Here is a 27698-nt window from a genome sequence, read left to right as displayed (position 1 = left end):
GTGTGCCTGCACTCCCTAGGCAGCTGTTCCTGTGGCATAGTTTAGAGCATCCTAAAGACTGCTCTAAATTATGTGGGGGTAGTAAACTGGCTCCTGACTAGCCCCAGGACTGAGGAAGACAAAAGATGGCTTAGAACTCTTTTTTTTCCACTTTAGGTCCTGTGGGGAATCCATGGCATTGTGACTCTAGGATGAAAAGTTTATACCTTGAATTAAATGCAACCCTGAAGGAGAATAACATACCCACGATTTGTAGGAGGTGGGTATTTATTGGTGGTGTGATTATCTAGATTGTGTAGTGAGTTTGCTGCTGCTGACAGGATCAGCCTTTGAGACCAGAAGTAGAATGAGGTCAGGCACTCTCAGAGGTCCAGAGGAGCCCAGGCCATTTCCAGCTTTTGAAGCCCCCTCGCCATAATAAAGAAAAAAACTGAAAAACAAAATACAGCACCTATAAAAGACTGGCAGCGCTAAGCGGGAGCATGACAAATGACACTGTGACTTGCTGTCCTTGATAATATTACATCTTCACCTGCAAAAACAGCCATTTCTCTGAACACACTGAGACATCTAAATGCACTGAACAGGCTGCGTCACATCCCATCTGCCATGGCTCATTCCTTGCTGGTGGCATAAAGGAAGCCAAGGCACCACCCCTGACAAGGGGATCCTTCTACTGAGATTCTGCAATTGACAAGGGGCTCCGTCAGTGCTGACTGCAGCCTGCTGCATGTTTTCAGGGTGTCCCAGAATAGGTGCAAAAAGCAGGACTCCCTTCTCCACGCCACAGTGGGCAAGTTGGAAGTCATGCAGAAATCCAGGAGGCTAATCACCAGTGGCCAGGTTGGAGAAATATTTGCCCTTTGTTTTTCTCACGTGCAGAGTGGAGGAAAAAATTCCTCTAATTCCTGCTGTATCACCAAGGGCTGCAGCTAGGAGAGTTCTGAAGGGAAAAGAGATTGATATGGTCAGACTGTGGATGGGAGCTCTCTAAGGAAACCTTAGTGTTATGCAGGGGGTGAGACAGAGATGTTTCCCTCTAATAACTAGGCCCCTGTGACAAAAACACGCATATAGTAGCTCATCAAGGAGAGAGCTGGGGGTTTTGGGATCTGTGAGGCCCTGTATCCTCAGGGTTTAGCTGTTTGGCTGCAGGAAGCGATGCAAATAATTCAGGAGAAGGTCTCCTTCACTTGAAGGCAGTTCTGACCAGCATTCACTGACGGCAAGGGTGGCTGCTCAGGAAAGATTCATGTGCTGCCCAGCTGATTACTCACAGCCACCTGCGGTGGGCAGTCTGTGTTTTTATTGGTGGTGCACATCCTCACATACCTTGGTGCACATAACAAAATTCATTTTGTCCACGGATGGAAAAAATTAGAAGGAAAGTTGGTACTGACCCAACACTGCAGGCTACTCCTGGCCAAACTCTGCAGCATTATGGCTATATGCAGCATAAGGAAAAGGAAAGCAAAACGCCGCAGAACAGCGAGGGCCATGACTTCACAAGCCAAAGTGAGTCAAGCGGAAGACACGAGTGTATTCCCTCTGTGATTAGAACCTGCCCACGCTAGTGTGGCTTGTCCCTTCAGAGTACGGCCGGGAGGGTTTTGCAGAGGTGCAGGTGGGAAAATTGAGAATTTTGACCAACAGCCAAGTTAGCTCTTAGCCTACCGGCATTTTCCAGGCTGAGAGCCAACTGCTGGGGAAGATGTATATAACACATGTCTGCAAGTCTCCAAAGGGTTATTAGCTTTGCAAAAAAAAAAAAAAAAGGTCACAAAGCTGGGTTGGCCCATGGGATATTTAAAACTGCAACAAATAAAACCTGAGCTTCAAAAGGCTGGTTTCCTAGTGCCTGGAAGCCTGACTCTGCACTCTATCCAATGGGGAAACTGACAGGGGAATCTTCTTCCCCCGTTCCTGAGTGGGTCTGGGAAGGAGGGGACCTGGAAGTGCCCGGAATGAACCCTGCAGGCTCCTCTTGGCTCATGTATTATTCTTATCTGGAACAATGTCTGACCAGCCCATGGCATTCACTCAGTAAAGGGAAATCTGCTGCTCCTTCGAGCTTCATTTGCTTGACATGAAATCGCTCTCACTTGTCAGGTCATTTCTAGTCCAGTAGGCACCTCTGGGAGGGCTCACCCCTCATTTCCAGTTGCAGCCTAGCAGGTGAATGCCAAGAAGCGCTGGTCTTCTGCCAAGAGCGGAGGCTCTGGATGGGACACTGCATTGACCTCTGCTGCCTGGACTGTATTCTGTCGCTTTCCCCATCTCTTAATTTCCTTTAGCAGCTGCCTGCACTGTGCTCTTGCCCTGTGATGCTGACTGAGGGCCAGACCAACAATGATGCAGTCTACGCCTGTCCAGCCAAGCCACTGAGTCAGGCCTTCTGTCAAATAGTGAATTAATCCCAAACACGTGCAGCAGAGCTCTGCTAAACTGAAGTGGCTGACTTGCCAAGTGCCTAATTCCTAAGAATCTGGGGCGATAAAGCCAGATAACAGAGAGCAATAAACACAGCACCTACCTTTCCTAGGACCATAGGACAGCAATGACCACATCAATCCATATTACCAATAGTTTATATAACCAAACCATTTTACAGAGTGCTGCTCTGGGAGATTTCTTTGGTTTTTCTCCCACTCCTACTTTTGTGGAGATTTTTTTTTCCTTTTCACTGAAGATTTTGTGTTGAACGAGAGGTTGGAGAAAGGACAAAGCAGCAATTTTTCCAGGCAAAGGGTTGGAAATGGAAAGATGACCCCATGTTTGCTCCCAGGTCCCTTTGAAAATGACCACCGTAAGTGATTGGCTATCAAAAACCAAGGGCCCGGCTTTATGCCTAAGTGATTGTTCAGGGCCCTGCCTGCAGCTGGCAGAAGTTCAGCGGCAATGTTCTCTCTATTTTTTTCCATCCCTTCATGGAATAAATTATGTGCACTGAGGTGGGTGCCCATGTGCACCACGAGCAGAAACAAAAAACTCAGCCCCAGTCATGCTGAAAATCAGCTGGGCAACATCAGAACCTCTCCTGAGTGGCTGCACAAGTTTGCAGCTTACAAGGAACACTGCTCCGGGGTGCTTGAATCTGAGCTGTTGGCTCACAGCTGGTGTTGAGAGGCAGAGCTGAATCCCAGCTGTTCTGGCTTGAGAGTGTTCTGATCCAGGCTTTTGGCACGAGCCAATCTCTAGTTTTAGACTGGATGGAACCTACAAGCTGACAGTGTGGACAAAGCCGCTATCTCACCTGGTGTCACTTCAGGACAGTGGATTAGGGCCACAGGGTCAGCCCCAGCCTTGTATGAAGTGGGTCGTAGGCAGGGTTCCCTTTCATTTTCTACATCCATTGGCAGAATAAATGTTGTTATGTGCACAGAGGCATAAGGGGATGTGCACCACCAATAGAAACACATGCTGCTGGCTATGGGGTGCTCTGCTAATCAGCTGGGTGGTACCTGAATCCTGCTGGGTGCCTGCATGAGCGCTCAGCTTACACAGGACACTGCTTGCAGGTTTCCTCAGAAGATCCGTGGAACATACAACCAACGTGAATTGGGCTTTACTTGTGACAAGACCTGAAAGCAGCCAATGCTCACATGGTGTCAAGGTTTTCTTGTGACCGTTCACTGATCTTCTTTACTGCACCTGGCAATCTGCAGCCTGCTCTCACTTAAGACCCAGCAAGTCCTGTGCGATTGCAATGCATCTGCTGGGGCTAAAGGAGATGCCCTGGCATCGGTTAGCAGCAAAGAAGCATGATAATCATCAGCCTGGCTTATTCCTTAGTGTCTTCAGGCCCAGTTAAACTGGGTGATTGGCAGCTGGGCCTGATCCCCTGGCATAGCCTCCCCTGGGTGTAAGCAGCCTCACCGCAAAGCTAGACCTGAGTTATGCCATCTTCACTGTGTCTGCCCTCACCCGTGTGCTCTGCGTGCTGAGATGCTCTAGGCCGCTTCCCCAGCCAGCTGCAGGAAAAACTTTCCTGCCCTATGAGGAGAAATGGCGGGAGAGTGCAGGAGGGTTGTCAGCAAGCCAGCGATGTTTTTGCTGGCCTCCTGACCGCAAGGTGGGCACCTGAGCTCCAATCCAGCAGTTCTTAAACTTTTGGAGACCATAGAACGAACAATAGCATTCTTACATGGAGCACCTATGAAAATTTTCTGTCGTCAGACCAAAACAAATCAACCAACCAACCCCAAACAGCAACACACACCGCAAAAACCAAAATGAAGTGATTCAATCAGGTACCACAGCAATGAAGAAGTAACGTTGTGTCTGGTTTTAATAACAGAAAACATATACATGCGCTGCTAGTTGCTATGGCGCTGTGTCACACCTGCCAGTTGTTCACGGAACGCTAGTGTTCCACAGAACATAGTTTAAGAATCGACGGTCTAATCCACACCCCCTCATACCCCTAGCAGGGCCAGCACCTTCAAATTCAGCTCAGAGGTTTTTGTGTGTGGATGGGGGTGGGCTAATAGCCAGGTAAGAACCCAGGTGAACTGGCAGGAAAGACCTATCTTAAGCATCTGTTCACTTGTGCGTCAACATGGGTTGAGACAATTTTAACCACAGGCACATTCTGAGAGTTAATTTATCTTTCTAGGGTACTTTGAGATCTTTGGGTGACAAGTGGCCCTATTAAATAAGTAATAATGCTGATGTCAGAGGGAGTAGACAGGACTAGGAGCTCATGGTCCCAAGGTCAGCCTAGCTTTGATTATGTAGATCCCCTAGAAAAGTGTAGCACTACAGAATTAGACTTGTTTTTATTCTTCCCTTCCCATTTTAATTTTCTTTTTTTCCTTTTTTCTTTTTTTTGGCATCTCCTCAGCCCTCCTTCCCTCCCAAAGCTTGAATGACTTTCCCTGACGGTATGGGAACCTTTGCCGTGTAATTGTGGATTACACGCTGGGACCGAATACTCATGTTGCTCGGAGCTGACGTGAGCCAATATGACTGGTGTGCGCTGACATCAATGGGTTGGCTTCGCTCTGGCGTTCCCGTTGCTCGGTGCTGCCTTCCGATTGCCTTTAATTAAGGGAGATTACATTTCCTCTTCAAAAAAATGAAAGGTCAGAGCTGACGAAAGGCTCCAGATTAACAGCCTTGCTGAGTGATGGCCCTCCTTCACCCATGAGATGAGGACAATGACGACTGCAGCATGACGAGCTTCCCCACGCCGTCCTGCTTCGGAGGCAGCCGGTGGGAAGAGGGCAGCTTCTTTCACATTGGAATTCTGCTTCTCTGCTGAGAATGCCAGCAGAGGTGCCAACTGTTGCAGACACATTTGTCTACTAAGAATTGGCCTGGGACCAGGATTTTACCTCACACGGGCTACAGGTTTGAACCTCTTTAGTTCAGAACTCTCTTGCCTGGCAATAGCCATAATCCAGCGGGATATTAATTAGCCGGACAGCCACTTATCCTGAGTGTGACCAAGTTTCCCTGGGGTCTCATAAAGTTTGTTTACAGCCACCAGTCCTGGCTCTCAATGTTCTGTGCTGTTATTTAGCTGTAATTTACTCCTAAATGTCTTTTAAGAGCTGACTAAGCAGTGGACGTATTGGTAATGTGCTGGATAAAAATTGTTGACCTCCTGTGGTCCAACAAATTCCCTTGTTCTGCACTGGTGAGGTCCCGAGGGTGTCAGACAAGAGAGATTCAACCTGTACTGAGTCTAGCAGTAACAACCTCAGTTGATGCTGGGCTAGGGCAGGGACTGAATCTCCTGAGCAGAGGCCCAGCCTCAGGGCAAGGCAAGCAAGGTAGTTTCTATGGGCTTTATGACTTCAGGCCCCCACGCTCCAATTGACTATAGCATCCACTGCCCAAAAGTGGAGCCCTGCAGTCAGCCTGCCACCTGCAGTACCCCCTGGACCTCTAGTTCCACCACCTATGCCTACCGCTGGGCCTGCTCTCCCTGAGGAACAAGGGGTCTTACATAGGAGGTAAGGGGTGTGTATGATGCTTCGCCCCCAAACACTGCTAGTTTATAAGGCTGGAATAACCTAGCTGAGACCAGAGAACACGATATGGCAGCAGAATCTCCTGGATGGAGATTCTTCTTTAAAAGTGGCAAAGAACTTGTGATTTGCAGCAGGGAGAACTGAGTTTTTCCCTATTAAGTTCCAAGGAGCCCTCATATGCAGTAAATCAACAGCTGTTAAGTTTTAAGTGGCCCTGGATTTGTTATGGCCTCCAGAGGAGGCTCAATATTTCAGGAGATTGCTAGTGGAATATGAAGCTTTTCACTTCTCCAACATTTCCAAGATGTCTTGGAATTCTGCAACATCTGTAGAACTTACACTTGGATTCGGTTAAGCAATATGATGGTATTGATTAAATATAGTTATCTTCTGATGCTTATTGAGCCAGTGCAAATTTAATTGGTGCTCTTACTCCAGCTCTTATTAGTCTGAGGCCTACAAAAAAAACAAAACAAAACAGTCATACACACAAGTGAAAAGTTGCCACTAAGTTGTATAATACTGATGGTTTCAGCATAGAGATAAAAGGGTGAATTGGTCTGGAGACTGAAATCCTTTCTCCTACATCGAGATCGGATTTCCACGATGATCGCTTGACAAGGGGACACGGAGAAGGCTTGCAATCTCACTGCCCATGCTCTTTACTTCCTCAATGGCCAGTTTTTAGACATGTCCCCTCTGACCCTTACTTAGCATTCCTGCAAAGTCACTCTTTTCTGTGTCCAAACTGGAAGAAATACGTGATGCAAGCAAAGAGGTGAAATGACTCGACTTACTTGACTTAAACCTTTGTACTCAGAGGGGAGCATAGGTCATCTACAAATCTCCTCCACTTCACTCTGTCTTGGGACAAACTTCTAGCTGGCTCCAGGAGTACCCCAGTTGTTGTCCTTTAATCTCAGTAGTTCTTCTCCACGTTGTCTGAGGTCTTCTTCTTTTGCATTTTCCTTGCAGGTTCCATTTGAGAGCTCGATGGACTATGTTGGATGATGGCTTTCCAAGAGTGTGGCCCAATGGCTGTAGCTTGCAATTTGAACACTTTTTAGCATGCTGGGTTTCACACCCATACAAGAGTACGTGAAATAGCAATATGTAAATAGAATTTTAAAAATTCCTTCACATTTAGTCATCTGAGCTAACGCTGGTAAGATCAGTGAAGAAATGTGTGCGGCTACAACATGTGATTTTTTTTTATGAAGTTGGCAGTAGCACTTTAAGCCTGGGGTGGAGTATGATCTCTTTCTACTCTTCCAACAAGCATTTCCAAGAAGTCTTGAAATTTTGCACCATTTACCAAGTATAGACTGAGATTTACAAACCCACAAAATCAATGCAATGAGCAAATTTCCCCTTCTTGCTCCCTGCCCCTTTATTTGTTTTTGTTACTATTTAATCACCTAAAGTTATTTAAAAATTTCTTTAAAGCGGGGAATCAGAGGTGCCTGGAACCTCTCCTACCAGCTGCAAAAATGCTTTGCTTACTGTTTCAACCTGGCAAACAGGCCTACCCATTTAGTACCCCCTATGCTCATTCCAAACCCCAACCCATCTGGGCAGGTAGGTTCGCTTAACGGGGGCTCCCTACAGCCTCACCCCCGGGCGCCACCTGGTGCCAGTCCCCCAGCCCTGCACACAAACCACGTGTACCCCTCCTCCCTTTACAACCTAGCTATTTACTCCAGTATTTAAGCGGGTGGCCAATGGGAAAGCAGGAGGTGTAGCTCCTGGAGGCTGAGCTCCAATCACCACCTGGAACAGCCAGGGAGAGGCGGGGCCGGACTTTCACCACGTTGGGTTTGTCCGGAGCGCTAATTATTTTTTCCAAAGGCTGGGAGGGCTTCACTCCAGCCCGGGATCTTGCTGCTGCAGCTGCTGCTGCCACCACCAGCCCTCCTCCTCCTCCTCTTCTGCACTGCATAGACCAGTCGCTGGGGCCCCTCCACTGCAATAAAATGTTTGACGGCTCCCTCCTGCCTCTCTTCTTTTCTTTCCTGCTGCTCTGGGGACTGGACGCCACCACAGGTAGTGCTTTTCTCCCCCTCCCTCCCTGACCCCGGCCTCACCCCCCCCCCCTCCCGCTTTGGCTCTGACAGCCGCTGTGGCCGGGGAGCAGAGCGGCGCGGGGCAGGCATCCTGCTGCGTCTGCGCTCGTCTTCTCTTGCTGCGTGCAGCCTCTGCCTCTTCGCTGCCCCCCGATACAGGCGCCAGCTCAGCTGCACGGCTGGGATCTCGCTTTGCAGGAGACGTTGCCCCGGGCTCGTCTGTTTTCCGGCAGCGTTTCCCGGGGAAAGCCGCGGACGGTCCCTGCTCGCCGCTTTAACTTTGCTCCTCTGCCTTTTTGTTTTTAATGGGTGCGGGCGAAACGCGATGCTGGTGGCTGGGGTCTAGATGCCGTTGCGAGGATCCACGGAGCGGCTCCAGCCGCTGCTCGGTCTTCCTCTCTCTCTCCCCCCTGCACCCTGGGGGCTCGGAGAGCTCTTTTTTTTTTATGCACCACAAATAACCCCCCTGCCCTCCGCTGCAGCCCGGGCCTGAGGCTGAACGCAGAGGGGCTGCAGGAGTCGGGGGGGGGGGGGGGGGGGCTCCAAGCGAGCACGGGGGTTCCCCGCTGTAAGAAGCGGGTGCCTGGGGGCCTGGCTGGGAGGGCGGCCTGCGTGGCTGAGCGGGGACGGGCACCCCGGGGCGCGGCGCTGTGTTCTCCGGGGGGGGGAATCCCCGACTTGGCCCCGCGTGACCCGGCCCCTTTGCTTCTCCTGCAGCCGGCGGCGCGGAGCTGGAAGTGGCCATCCCGCAGCGAGTGGCGCTGGAGAGCATCCACCTGCCGCAGCGGGCCGGGGCCGGGAGCAGCCGCCGGCGCCCGCCGCCGGAGGAGGAGGCCGTGCTGCTGCGCCTGCCCGCCTCGGGCCGGGAGCTCTACCTGCACCTCCGGCGGGACCTGCACTTCCTGGCGCGGGGCTTCGCCGTGGAGGAGGCGGGAGAGGCCGGGGCCCGGGGCCGCCCCCCGCCCGAGCAGCTCTGCTTCTACACGGGCCGCGTCCTCAATCGCAGCGACTCCTTCGCCGCGCTCAGCACCTGCGCCGGGCTGGTACTGCGCTGCCCGGCCCGGCTCTAGGGACCCCCCAGTGTAGGGAGACCTGTCGGGGTGGGGGCTGGCTGTAGGGGCCCACCAGTGTGACCCCTCAGGGTGGGAGGACCTTCCCAGCGTGCGGGAGACTTGTCAGGGTGGGGGCTGGCCGTAGGGACCCCTCCTCAGTGTGTGGGGCCCTTTTGGGCTGGGGTCTGGCTCTAGGGATCCCTCTTCACCCCATCAGCTTGGGGGAGCCTCATCTAGGTTTGCGGTTGGCTCTACAGACCCCCTGCTCTCTGCCCAGCTTGTGGGGAGTCCTGTCAGGGTGGAGGCTGGCTCTAGGGGTTTCTCTTCACAGTGTCCTTCCCTCTTCACTTTGGTTAAATGTCTTCATGTGGCTGTTGGATTTCCACCTCTGGGTGGTAGCATCCCCCTGCCCTGCTTTCCAGTTACTCATGTGATATGTTTAGCTTGGATGGGAATATTGAGGTCAAAACCTGCCCTCTGTGAAGAGGGGTTCGGCACCTGCTCTTGTATTACCTAGTTCCCAGTCGTCTTGCCCCAATCAGGATGGACTGAAAAGCCTCTGAAGTTCCTACCCTTTAGGATGTGTAAAAGCTGTTTGTGACATGCTGCTCTCTGCAGCTGTGGCCTCAAGAAACCTCCATACCAAATCAGCATATGTCTTGAGCCCATATTTCTGTACTGCTTATTTCAGCAGCTACTTACTTCTCACCCCGTGGCTGGACAGTCCCCTGAAGTCTGGTATGTGATTGACAGCTCCTCTGGCCAGAACAAAGTATCCTTAAAACGTTCCCAGTGAAGTTCAGAACTCAGCTCAATTCATTAATCTCTCTTCCTGCCACCTGACTTGCTGTGTGGTCTTGATCAAATTGCTGTATAAGAGTGAAGCATCTCTAGCGGGAGCTTGATTCTATTAACGTCATCATGTTGCTGTTGCACTTACCCCTTACGGTGTTTACTCAAAGAACACAACATGACTGGATTCTGTATTAGACTTCTTATCTCTTCCCATTTCCTCGTATCAGCCCTTTCCTGTCCAGAGCACACAAATTTCTGCTTTTCTGCTGGGGAATGGCAATTTAGAGCTACCTGATAGCGTTGTCAGTGACAGAATAGCTTGTGGAATTAACTACTTAGTGACATTAAGATGCTTTTTGCACGTTGGGTGGCACAGTCTCTCCACCTAAGGATTAAGTGTTTATAGTTGACTTTGTAACACAATATTAGAGCATTGTGCTACCTGTGAAAGCTGAGTGAGAAACTCGCGTGGGGCCCCCGTTTTCAAAAGAGGTAAATAGATAACTTGGGGTGGGTTGGCTGCCTGTGCTGTTTAACCAGACTCAGCAGTCTGTGGGATGCAAATGGCATTGCAGCTTTGCCATTCACTTTCCTGTGAAGCAGTAACAGGAGTTCCTGTTAAGGACGGTTGTTGTGTTTCTAGATCTTTTGCCTGGGTCACTAGGGGTTTGGGTACTCAGGTATTTGGACACTTATTGGGTTCTAATTAGTGTTGGTAACTTTGAAGATAATTTTGAAAAGCATAACATTTACGGGGAGCCTTTGCTTGATATTTCAAGTATAGCATTATTGGCAAATGGTTAATCTAAACTGACTTGAAAGCAGGAGTTTACTCGGCATAGGGACTGCACTTAAGTGGAGTTTGATGCTTTCCTTTGGTACCATATGAGGGCGCTGTGCCTCAGGTAACAGACTGCATCCAAGATATTGAATATTAGCATATTTATGATTGATTCTGTAATCTGAGCTGTATACCACCACAAGCTTCTTGACGTTTAAAAGTGATATCTCTGGTTCACTGCTTTTCAGTGCCCTTCTGCACTTTTGCTGTGTAACATGCTTTCTTAATCCGATTTATGAAGTGCTGGGCTTTTAGCATAGCTAAATAAAAGTACAACATGCAGAGAGAGCTGCCTTTTTTTTTTTTTTTTTTTTAAATTAGTTGTAGGCACAATATTAATTTCCTGAGATCTTGGAATGAGCTAGAGGGAGTGAAAAAAATTGGCATTATTCCCATGAAAAAGTTGAAGTGGGGGGGAAAAGGAAGAGCTACACAAGTCAATCTTTGTTCATTACTTTACAAATATTAGTCATAATATTTCTAGGGCATTTATGAATTCTAAAGAAGCACCAAAATGATGCCCATTAGGGCTGAGTGACATTAGGTTCAGAAAATAAGTTGGTTCTGCAGAGGACAGTGGCTTAGATACCAGTAATCAGAATTGCTATTTGTTTACATGGGTAAATTCAGATGAGGGGCAGCTGCTTATCATGCATCTGATGAAGCCGGTCTTTGCCCACTAAAGCTTGTGCTTCAAAATATCTGTCAGTCTGTAAGATGCCACAGGACTTCTTGTTGCACTTGCTTATGACACGTATGTGTTTGGTTCTGAGAATAGTGGAGACCAATGTATTTAAAGACAAAGTACATTCCCATACTGGGATTATCTGTTAGATTTGGCCATGGTGTTGCTTTTCATTTCATTAGGTGGGAGAGATGGGCAGAATGATCTCCAAGCACTTCACAAATTAATTCATCCAAAGAACAGCAGAATGGGAAACTAAAGCTTTTATTTATATAGAAATTGGATCAATTGAACTTAAATTGGGTTTAAAACTGATTTACTTGTATTGATGCAAAGCAGTGTGTAAACATTTTTCTTTCAGATTCTGCAGTTTTTTCAGGTGGTTAAACTTGTTCCTGATCAATTTAAGCCAGCTTGATATAAACCATTTGAGTCCTTGTTTGTCTTTTGCATTGTTTAACTAAACTCAATTTTAAATTGCACCTCTCATTAAACCAATGCAGCCATTGTGCAGATGTTTGACTTGACTTGCCCCAGGTCATACATGAAGTCCATCTGTACGCCATGTATAGAACCCAGGTGTTCTGACTTGGTCTTTTAACCACAAGGCCATCATTCTACCAGATTATTAATTTCAAACTGCCACCTAGCCCTTATCTGTAGTAGAAAACAAGGTACTTGTAATTTATTGGCAGTGTAGCTCTGGGAGTGGCAGAGGTGGTGGAAGTTACAGTGTAGATAAAACAGACCCTCTGAGTGCAGGGTTAGGTAATCCCTCCTGGCCTGGTTGGTGCTTACACACCAGTGGGAGCTTTCCTGAAAATTGCCAATGTAGGCCCAGTTAATAGGCCTTGTAGATGCTCAGAGTGTCTTAAAATAGCGTGAGCAAAGAATGGTTGTAATGCAGTGTCACTGCCCAGTGTTGGCTCCAGTTGTGTTGGGGCCATGTTCAGTAACCATGCTACAAATTGCATGTCAGGTGAGTGTAGCATGATTGGAACAAGCAGAGTACTAATAAAAATAAAATCCCTGTCATTGTCCGAGCTAGATTCTGTAGTCATTTCTAGGATGGCTGTTGCTAGCAGTTTCCCTCTTTTTTTTTTTTTTTTTTTTTTTTGGCTTTGTTTATTTAAAACATTGCTTGTGCAGGTAATGTTAACATATGGAGATACATACCTCATGGAGCTGGAAGGGACCTTGGGAGGTCAAGTCTAGTCCCCCCCCCCAACATCTATTTGCCCCAGATCTCTAAAAAGCCCCCCTCAAGGGTTGAGCTCACAACCTTGGAGTTAGCAGGGCAATGTTCAAACCACCGAGCTATCCCTCCTCTTCCTTGTTGTTAATCTTTATGTGGGTCATGGAACTGTTTCTGACCATAGGTGTAATGGTATAAAATGAAGGTGCCAAACTATGTTACGACCAAGTCAGGCTGTTGGTTCTCCTAAACTTTTGTCTGCACATGGGTGGCGTATGTGTGCGCGCGATGCAAGGAGCTCCTGGCCCTCAGAGACCGAGTGCGTGCTCTGGAGGCCAGGGTGGCTGAACTGGAGGAGCTAAGGAAGGCAGAGGTGTTTGTTGACGAGACTTTCCGGGACATAGTAGGGCTGTCCCACCTCCAATCTGACAGTCCTGATGCTGTTACGGAGGATGAAGGGCTCAGGGAAGGAGAGCAGTCAATGGGAGCAGAGGGAAACCATCCCATAGTTGGGACCCTCCTTCCAGAGGGTGCTATGGTATCCTCTCGTGTCGAGGGTACTTCTCCGGGGGAGGGAGTGCCAGCTGTTAGGAAGAAGCAGGTTTTAGTAGTGGGGGATTCGATCATTAGAAATATAGATAGTTGGGTTTGTGATGACCGGGAGAACCGTATGGTGACTTGCCTGCCTGGTGCGAAGGTTGCAGATCTCTCGAGGCATCTAGACAGACTTTTATGGGCAGTGCTGGGGAGGAGCCGGTGGTCGTGGTACATGTCGGTACCAATGACATAGGGAAGGGTAGAAGAGATGTTCTGGAGGCCAAATTTAGGTTACTAGGAAAGAGACTGAAATCCAGAACATCTATGGTGGCATTCTCTGAAATGCTTCCAGTTCCACGCACAGGGCCAGATAGACAGGCAGAACTTCAGAGTCTCAATGTGTGGATGAGACGATGGTGTAGGGAAGAGGGGTTTAGATTTATTAGGAATTGGGGACACTTTTGGGGTAGGGGGAGCCTATACAGGAATGATGGGCTCCACCTAAATGAAGGTGGATCCAGACTGCTGGCATTAAACATTAAAAAGGTCGTAGAGCAGTTTTTAAACTAAGAGGTGGGGGAAAGCTGATTGGTGCAGGGGAGCACCTGGATCGGACGGAGACTTCTCTTACACGAGGCTCCATAGATAGGGATTCCCTAGAAGTTAGTCAGATAGGGAACGTGGGAAATAATATATGGGCAAGATCAGATGTGAAACAATCGCATATAAAGAAATCCAACGTGTCTGTGAAAGGCGGACATATAAATAGTGGTAGTTTTTTTTAAAGTGCTTTTACACAAATGCTAGGAGTCTGTCTAATAAGATGGGTGAATTGGAGTACCTCATATCAAAGGAGGAGGTTGACATAATAGGCATCACAGAAACATGGTGGAATGAGAGCAATCAGTGGGACACTATCGTACCGGGATATAAATTATATCGGAAAGACAGAACAGGTCGTGCGGGTGGCGGAGTGGTACTATATGTAAAGGATAATATAGAATCAAATGAAACAAAAATCCTAAAGGAATCAGAATGTTCCGTAGAATCATTATGGATAACAATTCATTCCTCTAATATGAATATGGTGTTAGGAATATATTACCGACCACCTAACCAGGACAGTGATAGTGATGCTGCAATGTTAAGGGAGATTAGAGAGGCTATCAAAATAAAAAACACAGTAATAATAGGAGATTTCAATTATCCCCATACTGATTGGGTACATGTCACCTCAGGACGGGATTCAGAGATTAAATTTCTTGATGCCTTAAATGACTGCTTCTTGGAGCAGCTAGTACAGGAACCCACAAGGGGAGAGTCAATTCTCGATCTAGTCCTGACTGGAACGCAGGATCTGGTCCAAGAGGTAACTGGTACTGGACCGCTTGGAAATAGTGACCACAATATAATAACTTTTAATATTCCTGTGTTGGGAAGAACACCGCAGTGGTCAAACACTCTGGCATTTAATTTCAAAAAGGGGAATTACACTAAAATGAGGAAGCTAGTTAAACAGAAACTAAAAGGTAGAGTAACTAAACTAAAATCCCCGGAAGCTGCATGGAAACTGTTTAAAGACACCATACTAGAGGCCCAACTTAAATGTATACCCCAAATAAAAAAACACAGTAAGAGACCTAACAAAGAACCACCATGGCTTAACAGCCATGTTAAAAAGGCAGTGAGAGAAAAGGGCAGCTTTTAAAAAGTGGAAGTCAAATCCTAGTGAGGAAAATAGAAAGGAACACAAACACTCCCAAATTAAGTGTCATAAGGTACTAAGAAAAGCCAAAAAAGATTTTGAGGAACAGCTAGCCAAAAATTCAAAAAATGATAGTAAAATGTTTTTTAAATACATTAGAAGCAGGAAGCCCACTAAAAAAGCAGTGGGGCCCTTGGACGATAAAGATATAAAAGGAGCGATCAAGGAAGACAGTGCCATTGCGGAGTGATTAAATGATTTCTTTGCTTCAGTCTTCACGGCTGAGGATGTTAGAGGTTCCTAAATCTGAGCCAGCCTTTTTAGGTGACCAATCTGAGGAACTCTCCCAGATTGAAGTGACATTAGAGGACGTTTTGGAGTTAATTGATAAGCTGAATAGTAACAAGTCTCCAGGACCAGATGGTATTCACCCAAGGGTTCTGAAAGAACTCAAATGTGAAATTGCGGAGTTATTAACAGTGGTTTGTAACCTATCCTTTAAATCCGCTTCGGTACTCAATGACTGGAAGACGGCCAATATAACGCCAATATTTAAAAAAGGCTCTAGAGGAGACCCTGGCAATTATAGACCGATAAGTCTAACATCAGTACCAGGAAAATTAGTAGAAACAATAGTAAAGAATAAAATTGCAAAGCACATAGAAGAGCACAAATTGTTGGGCAAAAGTCAGCATGGTTTCTGCAGAGGGAAGTCGTGTCTAACTAATCTATTAGAATTCTTTGAAGGGGTTAATAAACATGTGGACAAGGGGCACCCAGTGAACATAATATACCTAGATTTCCAGAAAGCCTTTGACATGGTCCCACACCAAAGGCTTTTATGTAAATTAGGCGGTCACGGGATAGGAGGAAAGATCCTTTCATGGATCGGGAATTGGTTAAAAGACAGAAAACAAAGGGTTGGAATAAACGGTAAATTTTCACAATGGAGGGGGGTAACTAGTGGTGTTCCCCAGGGGTCAGGCCTGGGACCGATCCTGTTCAACTTGTTCATCAATGATCTAGAAAATGAGGTAAGCAGTGAGGTGGCAAAGTTTGCAGATGACACCAAGTTGTTCAGGACAGTCAAAACCAAAAGGGATTGTGAAGAACTACAAAAAGATCTCAGCAAACTGAGTGATTGGGCAGCAAAATGGCAAATGAAATTTAATGTGGGTAAGTGTAAGGTAATGCACATTGGAAAAAGTAACCCAAATTAGATGTACAACATGATGGGGTCAAATTTAGCTACGACGGATCAGGAAAGGGATCTTGGAGTTATAGTGGATAGTTCTCTGAAGACATCCACTCAGTGTGCAGCAGCAGTTAGTAAAGCAAATAGGATGTTAAGAATTATTAAAAAAGGGATAGATAATAAGACAAAAGATATCATACTTCCCCTATATAAAACTATGGTACGCCCACATCTTGAGTACTGCGTGCAGATGTGGTCTCCTCACCTCAAAAAAGATATATTGGCATTAGAAAAGGTTCAGAAAAGGGCGACTAAGATGATTAGGGGTTTGGAACGGGACCCATATGGGGAGAGGCTAGAGAGACTGGGACTTTTCAGTCTGGAAAAGAGGCGATTGAGGGGCGATATGATAGAGGTATATAAAATCATGAATGGTGTGGAGAAGGTGAATATAGAAAAATTATTTACCTTTTCCCATAATACAAGAACTAGGGGACACCAAATGAAATTGATGAGTAGTAGGTTCAAAACTAATACAAGGAAATTCTTCTTCACACAGCACACAGTCAACCTGTGGAACTCCTTGCTGGAGGAGGCTGTGAAGGCCAGGACTCTAGTAGGGTTTAAAAAAGAGCTCGATAAATTTTTGCAGGTTAGGTCCATAAATGGCTATTAGCCAGGGGTAAAGTATGGTGCCCTAGCCTTCAGTACAAGGGCAGGAGATGGATGGCAGGAGATAAACCACTTGAACATTGTCTTCTGTTCTCCTTCTCTGGGGCACCTGGCATTGGCCACTGTCGGCAGACGGGATACTGGGCTGGATGGACCTTTGGTCTGACCCAGTATGGCCATTCTTATGTAATTAAAATAAATAAATAAAAATTTGGAGGCCCTGCTTCCAATGTGTGAGCCCCTTTTCTTCCCATTCCTGCATTCAAACTTGCGGCATATGTGGGACACACCCATTGGTTTACCTGTGTTCTTAAAATGTGCTATGGTCTTCGAATACGCGGGCTGTACTGCAGCTAGAAAGCGGAGTTAAATACACACTTTTGTCCCCACTGCACGGTAGCCCGCGTCAGAGGTGAGATAGTGGGCTGGGGCACTGCTGGTCTCCTCCAGTGTGAAAATTCCAGCGTTTGCTGCAGGCAGCAGAGAGCTCTATTTATTTATTGATACTATGTATAACTCCTGGCCCCAGTTCATTTGTTCTTGTTCTGGATTGATCCCAACCCTCTGGCAGAATTTGGCAGAGCAATTCTTGAATGTTGCCTTTCATTGTGTTTTTGTTGCTCTTACGGTTAAAGGTATAATAGAGAATGGATGAACCTTTTTTTATTGCCTAGCTTTCCATGTGTTCATTGTGACAGTGTCTTCTCTGAGTGCTAGTGGGTTTGTCATCTGTACAGAATCCTTTGCCCTTCCCTCTCCCCCAGGTAAAAGAAAAGGTGAGCCCTGTGTGCTGATGTCTTTGGGGGCTTTCAAAGGTTACGTTATAAGTATTAATTCCTTCCCTTCTGGTTCCTGCCAGTCTCTGCAAACTGCTAAAATGAAACTATATGTTCCACATTTGATTAGTATGTTGTACTTTGGTGACAACATGCCAAGTATACATGGCAATGTTGAGGGTGGTTGTTGTTCTCTGTACCCTGCATTTTTGACGGCGGGTAAGTGATTGAGCTTAGAGGTGCTCTGAGGCTGTGTATTAGGTTTAAATTGACCTTGGGATCTCTGGTTTGAGGTGGTGTTGGTTCTGGTTTAGAACCCAAGCTAAAACCAGAAATCACAGGGCAGAGACTTAAATTAACCTTTCTTTGACCCATTCTAACATTTGGAAGCTGTCGGTTTTGGATTCGGACTATCACTAGTTTAAATGCATGTATTCCTGAAGCTAAGAAGTAAATGAAAGCTTCAGCATTTCCCCTCTATCGGCATCATTTATCTTACTTCCCACACCATATTTCCAGACCCATTGAGTTCAAGCAAGACTTTGTATGGGCTCCTTTGAGTGGAGGAGATCAGTGGAAGCAGATGACCTATATTACAAAGGCTGGTACAATGGGGACCTTGTGGTTTTTATTCTATGATGAAGCAAATTAATGGAAGCTACACTCCAAAAGAATAAATTAAAACTGGAAAACTTTCAGGGTTTTTCAGCATTGTCCTCCATATTCAGCAGCGGGAAGACGACTTCTTTTCTTTCCCACTCGATACACAAAGGGGGAAGAACAGCAGAGCAACAAGGCCACTCCAGCTAAGCTTTGGAGCATTTTGCATGGGCCATTCTTGTTTAGATACATGTGGACAAACTTTGGCAAGTATGGACAAAAGAAGACCATAAAGTATCCACAACAAGGCAAGTCAGTTCAAAATGTGACCCAAGCAGGTGAGCATTTTACTGGAAAGTTGAGTCAAGAGCTAAGGGGCTGAGGATGCTCCACAGCTGTTGAATTCAAGATGAAACATTCAAGCTACAGTAGAAGATTTGCAAGAATGTCTGTGCATTGGGAGAAGTGGAAGGGAATTTTTCTTTCCCAGCTTGCATGGGAGGAAATAATAAAACCGAATGCTGCTTGCTATAGTGTAATGGCCATGATGTCTGTGAAGCAGATGAATTGAAGACTGTGCATCCATAAGTTAGTTGCCGTAGATAGGAACATCAGCCATGTCTATTTCTAGCCCTGTTATCCCGCTCCATGACTTCCTCTTTATTGGCAGTCAGGAGGTTGTTGGAGTGACTAAATGCCTTGGAAAAGCCATTGAGCCTGGGCGATGAAAGGGAGAGTTTGCTGTAATCAAAATGCCCAGATGCTGGCTTTGGGGAGCCCAGCACAGAGGTTTGACATTAGTTCCCCAGCTGATCTCTCACTTGAGTGACAGTTTGATCATGTGGGAAGAGGAGGTCTGTAGGGAAGAAGGCCCCGGTCAGCTGGATTAAAGCTTGGTTGTGCAATGTGGAGTGCCTGCAGAACTAGTGAAATTAGAGCATTGTAGACAGGCAACTGCACAATTGGGAAGAGAGCCTGTCAGACTGTTTAAAACTGGGTGCACATGTGTAATTGATCTCCATTGCCTACTGAGAACTCAGGAGCAAGGAAGTCTCTGGAAAAGATTCAGCACCCTGACCCTCCAGTAAAGAAGAAAGCACTCGCAACACACATCTCTGAGGTTTGCAGGATTGGGCCCTTCAGGTATAAAAATTCTCCTCCGACAAATCGTCCCACAGAACAAGGTGTCGGGCTTAATCTTCCTGACCTTTCCCAAAGGAAAAGAGAGCAAACATTCTGCATTTGGCATAAATATTAATAACAAAAAGAATAAGCCCAATTACATGGTGTTGGTTTTCTGTGGGTGGTGTTCAGTGACATTATGGTATTGAAAGGGTAGAACAAAGCATGTAAATGCTGGATTGTATTAGCATGGGGCACGGACCAGAGCCATATGCAGTGCACTTCTGGATGCTTGGATTTCCATCTCCAGTCAGCACTGCTACACTTTAGCTATATTAATTTGTACTGAAAAATCATCCACCCTTTCCTTACCCCAGATACTATCCTGTCGGTAATAGAAAAGGATGAGTAGCTAAGGGCAGGGGCAAGTCCGGACAATGCGGTGGTGGGAGTGCTGGTGAATGGCCTTCCTGGAATGCTGGCGCAGTTGCCAGCGCTAACAGCTCCTTGTTGTTACGGGGCAGTGTAAGGGTGTGAGATGTCCCCCTAAAGTGTAGCGTAGATAAGGGCTTTTGGTTTATCTGCCTCTGAAAATGCCCAAGCAGCCCAGCTACTCAAGAGAGAGAAACATCTCTCATGGACAATCTAGATCAGGGTCAGTAACCTTTCTGAGATGGAGTGCCAAAAATCGACCTTTTGACCTCTATGTACAGTCTGAGTGCCAGTGATACTTTTTAAAATCACTAATAGTCCTACTTACAACAGCCCCATTAATAAATGAATTAGGATGCAGAGATTTATCAGCTAGGCGTTGGCTGGTTGCATGAGCTGGTCTATTGTTAATCTACAGGCAGCATGGCTTTGAGCAAGCTCCCAGATGCATGGGGGAGGAGGGGCAAGGCTGAGCTCCTGCCTTGAGTGCTGATGAAAATCGGCTTGTGTGCCATTCTTGGCACCTGTGCCAGAGGTTGCCGACCTCTGATCTAGATGGTGCTTGGTTCTGTAGTGAGTGAGGGGACTGGACTTGATCTCTGGAGCGTCCTTCCAGTTCTTGGATTATATAAGCTGCTGTTGTACTTTATTGTTACCACTGCCCATGCCCTATAAACAGTGGCTACGCTGAAGCACTATAGCAGCTTATAGAATCCATTTCCCTGAAAGGAGGTAGCTAGGCCCACAGAAGAATGCTTCCAGCACTCTAGTGTGCTCTGTGCAGGGACTCAGGCTGGTTTAATTACACGTCTCGGGGTGGATTTTTCACATGCTGACATAGACAAACCACCTACTTTTCTAATATAGGCCAGGCCTGAGTGGCAAACAAGATACTGTCTATGAAACCAGGAGGGTGATGAGTTACTGGTAGCGGAAGAGTAGATGCAAGTGTTAGCAGATGTTTTTTGGCATGAGGGATTGTGTATACAAGGCTGGGAAGCTCTCTGCATTTCAACTCCTCCCTGATCACATAAAGAAATAAGGAATGGGACTTTTTTTTCCACCCAGGAGCCCTCTTAATCTCTGATCAACTCACAGGTTAGAGAGAAGGCATTGTTTCTGGGGAGGGATGTGGCTGGAGGAAGGGCAGGTTTATTTTAATTTCCTTTGAATTGATTTGGCAGCTCACTTGCATGCTGTGAGAAGTTGCATCTATTCCAGTCTTGTTCTTAATTTCGCTGAGTGGTTCTGTCCATTGTAATGCCCCATCACACTGATTGTAAAGTCCAAGTTAGACTCGTACCTCTGGTGACATGAATTAGTAAGAGCTTCGGTGGCGCTGCAGTTAATCCTCCATGGTGAATTTTTCTGTTCAGGTGACTCTCATGTCTCAGGGGCTCATAGTCTGTCAGCTGACAGTGCCTGCCACCATATCCAAGCTGGGCAGTTATCTGCTGTAATGATATAGCATACTTTGTCATATGCTATTGCTTACATATTTTCCTTGAGAGCAGCAGCATAAAGACCACAAGAAGTATGCAAGATTGTGATCTCTGCGCCTCCTTCCCCCACTCAGTAAACCCTAGATTGACAGATATGAAACTTTATTTAATTGCTCTGATGGAAAAGAGTTCCATAGCCAGACACTTGGAAAAAGTAGCTCTAGCAGCGATGTTGAACTGTTCAACTTCAGTAACTCCAGAAACCAGTCGCCAGTCCATGCCAGAGGCAGACAGGAATAGCCTGTGCTAAGGACAGTTTAGTGTAGGTGTGTATCCATCTTTGATGTAAACATATGGTTCAAAGACTGGTGCAGACAGTGGATTTGGAAGAGTAAATCTGAACAGCAGTACTTGTTGCACAAAGACAAATTAATGAACTGAGTTGGTCAGTAGTCAAGGCACGAGGTCGTTGTCTCTGAGTGAACCAAAAAGCTTTAAGCCTCCTCACAGGCAAGTTTGGGAGAAAGGGTAACTTACTTTAGGTGTACTTGATGGGCATGATCCTGCAAACTTTCCATGCCTCAAACTCAGGTTTATAAGCTTGCAGGATTAAATCCTATGTTCTTACTTAACCTGTGCCAGGGTAAAGATGTGTAGCTCTTTCCCTCCATAGCTGAAAGGAAAGAGTTTTTGCAGTTCCAGAGCAAATGTGAAACATAAGGACTTTCCAATGGTTTAAATTACTTTCACACTTGATGCCAGAAAGTTGGGCTAATGTTAGATGGTGATGAAGCTGACTTTTTCTTACATGTTTTTGGCCCCTGAGAACATGGCTGGCACAATTTCAGAAGCTCTGGTGTGGTTTTTAGTACCACATCACCAGATTTACAACCCTTCTCCTATATAATTAGAACTAATATTTTTTTAAAAAATAGAAGGGGTGGAGGGTTGGGGCTACCTCCCAGCAGGAAGGTTGGAATAAGGAATGCATGCAGTGCAGAGCATCATAGGGGAAGCAGGAGTTACTGCTTTCTTCAAAAAAAAACTGGCAAAGCCCACTTTGTTGTTAAAGATGAGGAGTTGGCTCTGCTGAAACTCCCGTGTAGAGTAAGTTCCGTGAAATTATTAAGTGTTCTGTAGAACCAACATATAACAATAATTCTTGCACATAAATAGCATAGAGGAACTGAACTTCCATTAGAGCTGTCTTTGAAACAGGGAAATCATTGTTGTCCCCGTATAAGGATTGGAAAGGGCTGACTTGGGACACCGACTGGTTTTTAAAGACCACAATTTCAAAAGAGGCTTCTGATTTAAGGAGGACACCGCCTCTTTTCTTTCTAGCTGAAAATCCTTCTGTGGTTATGTGAGGCCAGAATCTGTCAATGGGTTTGCCCAGGTGTAAGTGAGCACAGGACCTGGTGCTGGTATGCATGCAGTGTACACTATGAATCATACCCGCTCAGTCAGTGGTTGAATGTCCAGCGCTAGCATGTACATGCAGAGCTCCTCTTTGGATGCTTACTTGACTGGAATAGAACACATGGGGGGAGGGAATCCCATCTAGTCTCACTTTCCCTGTACTGTGAGGGTTATGTACATGTGCCCTGCAGAGAGAGGTGAATACAGCTTGAGTCCATTTTGAGACAAGTTGACATGCATAAAAGGCTAGTTCAGTATGTGCCGAATTTATAAGCATCTTCTCATTGACTTAGGTTCAGGAGAAGTTGTGTGGCATGCTTTCAAAGTATCCAACTGGATAAGACGTCCTATTTTTCAAACTGTCTGTTTTACAGTAATCAAAAATAATTGGTGAATTAGTACAACAAAAAAAGTCTGTGTGTATTATCATGGAATCAGATTTTTCAATAACCTGTTTTCTTCCCTGTGTTAATAATCTACCATGGGGTTAGTAAAAACCAAGAGCGTTTTAGGAATGGCCACAGTCACCCTGACTGATCACGCTAATTTACAATGGACTGTAACTTTTCTTTTGCAGTGAGTTTCTTACATATATACCTGCCTTTGTATTTCCACTCCAGTTCATCTGATGAAGTGGGTTTTACCAACAGAAGCTTATGCCCTAATAAATCTGTTAGTTTCTAAGGTGCTACAGGGATTCCTCATTGTTTTAACAAGATTTAGGTTATGTTGAGGTTCTAACCCTATTCTGTACCCTCTGTGCCTGTTGAAGGGCTGGCCTGGCATAAATGAGCTCTAAGAAAAGTTATTTATCTGGCTGGTAGAGGATTCCCCTGATGCAGGAAGTGTGGAAGACAGACTTGGAGTACCCCCTTGTAAGCCTGGCATAAGGATGTGGGCTGGTGTCAGGGCTAAATTTGGAGCACTGCAAAGATTTAGGGCCGTACTGTGGGCCCCAGGGTGACCCAGGGAAGCTGCAGTTATTCTAAGAGAGCCCAGAGCCATCTGTGTTATTCCAAGGTCAGCAGAGAAGCTCGTAACTGGGAGGACACAAAGCTGGTCCAACATAGGCTCCATCGTAATCTCTCCTCCTTAGGGTACGAGTTCTGCACTGCCTCTCACACAGCCGCAGTGGGGGGAATCTCATTCCTCTTCTGGATCTGGGGTTTGTTGACTTGGTTGCAGTTTGCTGAGCTGGGGCCATGGGAAATAAGGCTCACTTTTGTTTACAGGCATTTTCCTGCCCTGGATCTTCTGACCTAGCAAAGACCAGTCACTAACAATGCTGGAGAACTGTTTCAATCCAATTAAAATACTTGCTTTTCATTGAAGTGTTCAAAATAACCACTTCTGCTGTTGTTGACAAAAGGCAAACTTGGGGTGCAACTGGCCCGAGAATGGAGTGTGCTTAACCCTGATTTGTAACGTATGTGTGTACATCGATATTTGGTTGTTGCATGTCTTTTACCTTCTTTCTGGACCTTTTCAGAATAGTGTAGCTATGGTCTACGTAGAACCATGTTCATACATGTTGAACCTTTCTAGTCCAGCACCCTGAGGACCTGACTGGTGCCAAATGAGAGAATTTGACGGATGATGGGAGGCCAATATTGTCTGGCAACATTACCAACACTTCCACTGCTTGCTGGGCTCTTAGACGTTTCGGGTAAATTACAGCCAAATAACAGTACAGAACACTGAGAGCCAAGACTGGTGACTGGAAACAAACTTTATGGGACTGCGAGAAACTTGGCCACACCATAAGTGATTGTTCGGCTAAATAACATCGTGCCAGATTACAGGTGTTGCCGGATAAGAGTTTTTTCCAAATTAGAGGTTCAACCTCTACTTACTTTTTTGTTTGGAAAACAAGTTCCTTCCCCATCTCTTCTTTTTTTTCCCCATCTTCCTCCTTGATTAACTAATTAGTCTGATTTGGGAAGGGGGTGTAGAAATCAAGATATCCCTGTAGTTCATACACTGCCACTTTAAGAAGTGGACATTGTTTGTGCAGTAAAACCCCTTTCTTGTTCTTGGCAAAAATTCGGTTTGCAGGAGACCTTCAGTCTGTCTGTGTCCTTGTCAGCTGTGGTGTGGGACCTGTGTGAGCTTGATTGTCTGGGGTGGGGAGCGGGGTGTGCAACTGTACTAGTCCATTTAGGCAGGGTATTCAGGACATAGGGTGGGCCTAATTCTGCTTAAGTATTTCCTTCATTGAACTCAAAGTGCTTTACAAAGGAGTTCAGTGTCACTATCCACCTTGTAAGGATGGGGAAACTGAAGCAGAGGGAAGTAGGCAAGGAGCAGAACCAGAAAAAGAAGCTAGGTCTTTTGAGTACACATCCAGTGCTCTAGCCTCTGGGCAATGCTGCAGAGGCAAGGCCATGGTCTGTTAAGAATGTAGAAACTGACATGCCTGCTGCAGTGGACATCACCACAACCTTGTGTTCTGGAAATGAAATGAAGAGGAGCCATTAAATATTAGCACGTAGACAGTGACGGTCGCATTCCGTAAGTGAGAAAACCCACTATATTGCCATGGGAGTGGGGATTCATTCTGCGTCACTGTCAATATACAGACTTAGCATTTCAGACAAAGTCCAGCAACGAATATTCAGTAGGAGTATTACTCATGTCTTCAGAGTTCTTTTAAAAAGAAGCGCCCGGACCATCCAGGTGCGTATCTGCAGCACATTCAGGTTTCTTCATCCTGTAACAGGCCTCATCCTTTCTGTTACCAGGTCTTTCCCCTTCCCTGGCCTCTTGATTCTTGTCCTTTCCAGCACATTTGGCTCTTTGGCTGATCCACTAGCACTTGGTGACTCCCATTTCTCCGCCCTTGCCTCCCCCACCCCGCCCAGCTATTGGTACTCCACAAAATGCTAGACCAGTGTATGCAAGGTCAGATTCTGGCCCTGTATTTATGCTTTGGGACTCTTTTCTAGCTCTTCTGATCCAGTTTGTTCATCCCAGACTATGTCCCCAGTCTGTCATCTCTGAACACGCAGTGTTTAAACACTGAGTCCCGTCCATCCCCATTTGCTATACCAAGGTTGTTCTGTTTGCCAGCTCTTTCTCTTATCTAGTTTTTATGTACCATTGGAGCCTTCCCATCTTCTTGTCAGAGACTCCTCCAGCCCCAGAGTTTCCTGTGTCATAATATTGACTGGTTTTATAAAATTTTAGGAAAATGAATATTTGCGCTCCTGCAACTTCTAAAGGAACAGATTTTGTAGTCTTCCCTTCATGTTAGCTGCTAAATACTTTGAGGCAAGGGCCATCACTTTATGTATGTACAGCACCTAGCACAACAAAGCTGCTACATCAGAGGGGGCAAGCTACAGCCTGTGGGCCACATCCAGCCCATTAGATCCTTCTGTCCTGGCTCCCAAGCTCCAGCCTGGGGCAACCAGCCCCCTGGCTCTTCCCCGCAATCTCGGCTCCCCTCATGCCTGGCTGGCATACATACTGTACTGCCAGCTCCAGCGCTTCAGCAGTGCAGCTGTGAACTCTATTCAGGTGTCATGGCTGTAGTGCTGCTAGCCCTGGTGTTCCAAGAGGCATGTTTAGGGCTGGGGGAGATGAGGGAGGATTAGGTAGAGTTTGGGGATTCATACTTTCCACTTAAACACAAAAACAACAGATGAAATTCTATGGCTTGCATCATGCTGACCAGACTACATGATTGTATTGGTTCCTTCTGGCCTTAAAATGTATTTCAACCTGCAAATGAGTTTGGAAATCCATTCCTGTGAAGTGATTGAGTGGGAATGAAAAACAAACCAAAAGCCAAAACCCAGAGTCAGCACAGTGGAATATAGGAAATACAAATAGTTTAGATGGCAAAGGACCTAATAATTTTTTCTCTGTGGGCAGATTGGCTATATCCAGATTGGAACAGAACAGCTGCTAATACAACCTGTCAATATCTCTGAGACCTCATTCAGTGGACGAGAGCACTTCATCAGGCACAAACGATCTTCAAAACCCAGCTACCCTGCCAGGCCCCCCGCCCCCAACGAACACTGCAAAGTCCTCTCAGGTGAGCTTGAGAAAAGGCATGAGAGATCCATTGCATGAATACAGGTATGGTAAGAGCTGTTTTGTCCGAGGTCTGTGTTCACGTGGGCTTCAGCTCTGAATTTACCGTAAAAAGTGGTGGTGAATGACGTGATGATGACTCATGCTCTGACTTCAGGTAGAGGTGTCTTAAATGTCAGTTATGCAAAAAAAGAAAAAGAAGAATAGACTCGTGCTGGGTATCTGTTGAAACATTACTTTTTAAAAGTTAAAAAATAAATATGTTCTAACCCTTTCCTTATATGAGGGTCTTTGCATTACACTGCAACAAGAGAACATGAAAAGTGATCGTAATGGGGTAGAGAACTGAGATACCTGATTTCTATGCAGTCTCCCAACATTCTGGCCGTTTTAACAAGCTGATTTTACAGCCTTTTAAGTCAATGGGAGTTTTGTCAATAGATGATGATGGGGGAAAAAGATCAGGCCCTGCCTGAGAAAACATTCTCATTTATGCTTCTAGTTTTGTAATTTATGAATGAAAATGGGCTGAAGGTGCCTCTTGCAGAGTACGATCACAGGAAACTTGTTTTGTGGGAAGAAAAAGGCGTATTCCATCCAGGGAAATGCCATTAGTGTATGAAATGCGTAATTGAAATCACTGGTAGATGGGGGAAGATGGGCAGAATTCATTTTCTGATAAAAGTTTTACAAAATGCTAAAGTATTCACTTTGCTTCCATACACCTCAGTTCTCTGAATTCAGACTGTCAGAGCCCCTTGACTTTAGTATAAACAGTAATGTAAGTTAGGAAGCCAGAAGAGCAAATTTATTTCTCATTGAGCTGGTAAATACTTGTGTGAATCTAGTTTGAACCGAGATTAGGCATGGCTTTGATCCTGCTGCTTGAGTTTTTCAGTGTAATGTTTTCTGCAAAGTTTGGTTTCTCTCCTTTTAGGAGTAAAGACCTTTTAAATATGCCTGCTCGCAAAAATTTTCTTTTGGATTGTATAAGATAAATGAAATCACCTATTCGGATATCCTGCTTTCCTGGAGATGAGCCTCAGGGAGCCTCCTGGTCATGGGCAGGGGGTGGAATAGAGGCAAGGGAAGGCGTTGCCTTCCCAAAAAGATCTGGGTGACCCTACCTGCCACGCTCCAGCTGG

At 46.1% G+C, this 27698-nt stretch overlaps 1 protein-coding gene across 1 annotated transcript; it reads left to right on the top strand.

Moving 5' to 3' along the window:
* The first annotated feature begins 1367 nt into the window (after window positions 1–1367).
* Window positions 1368–26592, top strand: LOC142019869 (A disintegrin and metalloproteinase with thrombospondin motifs 17-like). The gene is made up of 3 exons (XM_075007203.1): window positions 1368–1515; window positions 8759–9084; window positions 26389–26592. The coding sequence occupies exons 1-3, from the start codon at window positions 1368–1370 to the stop codon at window positions 26590–26592; spliced, it is 678 nt and encodes a 225-aa protein (XP_074863304.1).
* The last annotated feature ends 1106 nt before the right edge of the window (window positions 26593–27698 follow it).

Source organism: Carettochelys insculpta, chromosome 12, assembly GCF_033958435.1.
Source record: "Carettochelys insculpta isolate YL-2023 chromosome 12, ASM3395843v1, whole genome shotgun sequence".
Taxonomy (NCBI): domain Eukaryota; kingdom Metazoa; phylum Chordata; order Testudines; family Carettochelyidae; genus Carettochelys; species Carettochelys insculpta.
The sequence above is the reverse complement of the archived record's forward strand: the minus strand, read 5'-3'. Positions and strand labels throughout refer to the sequence as shown.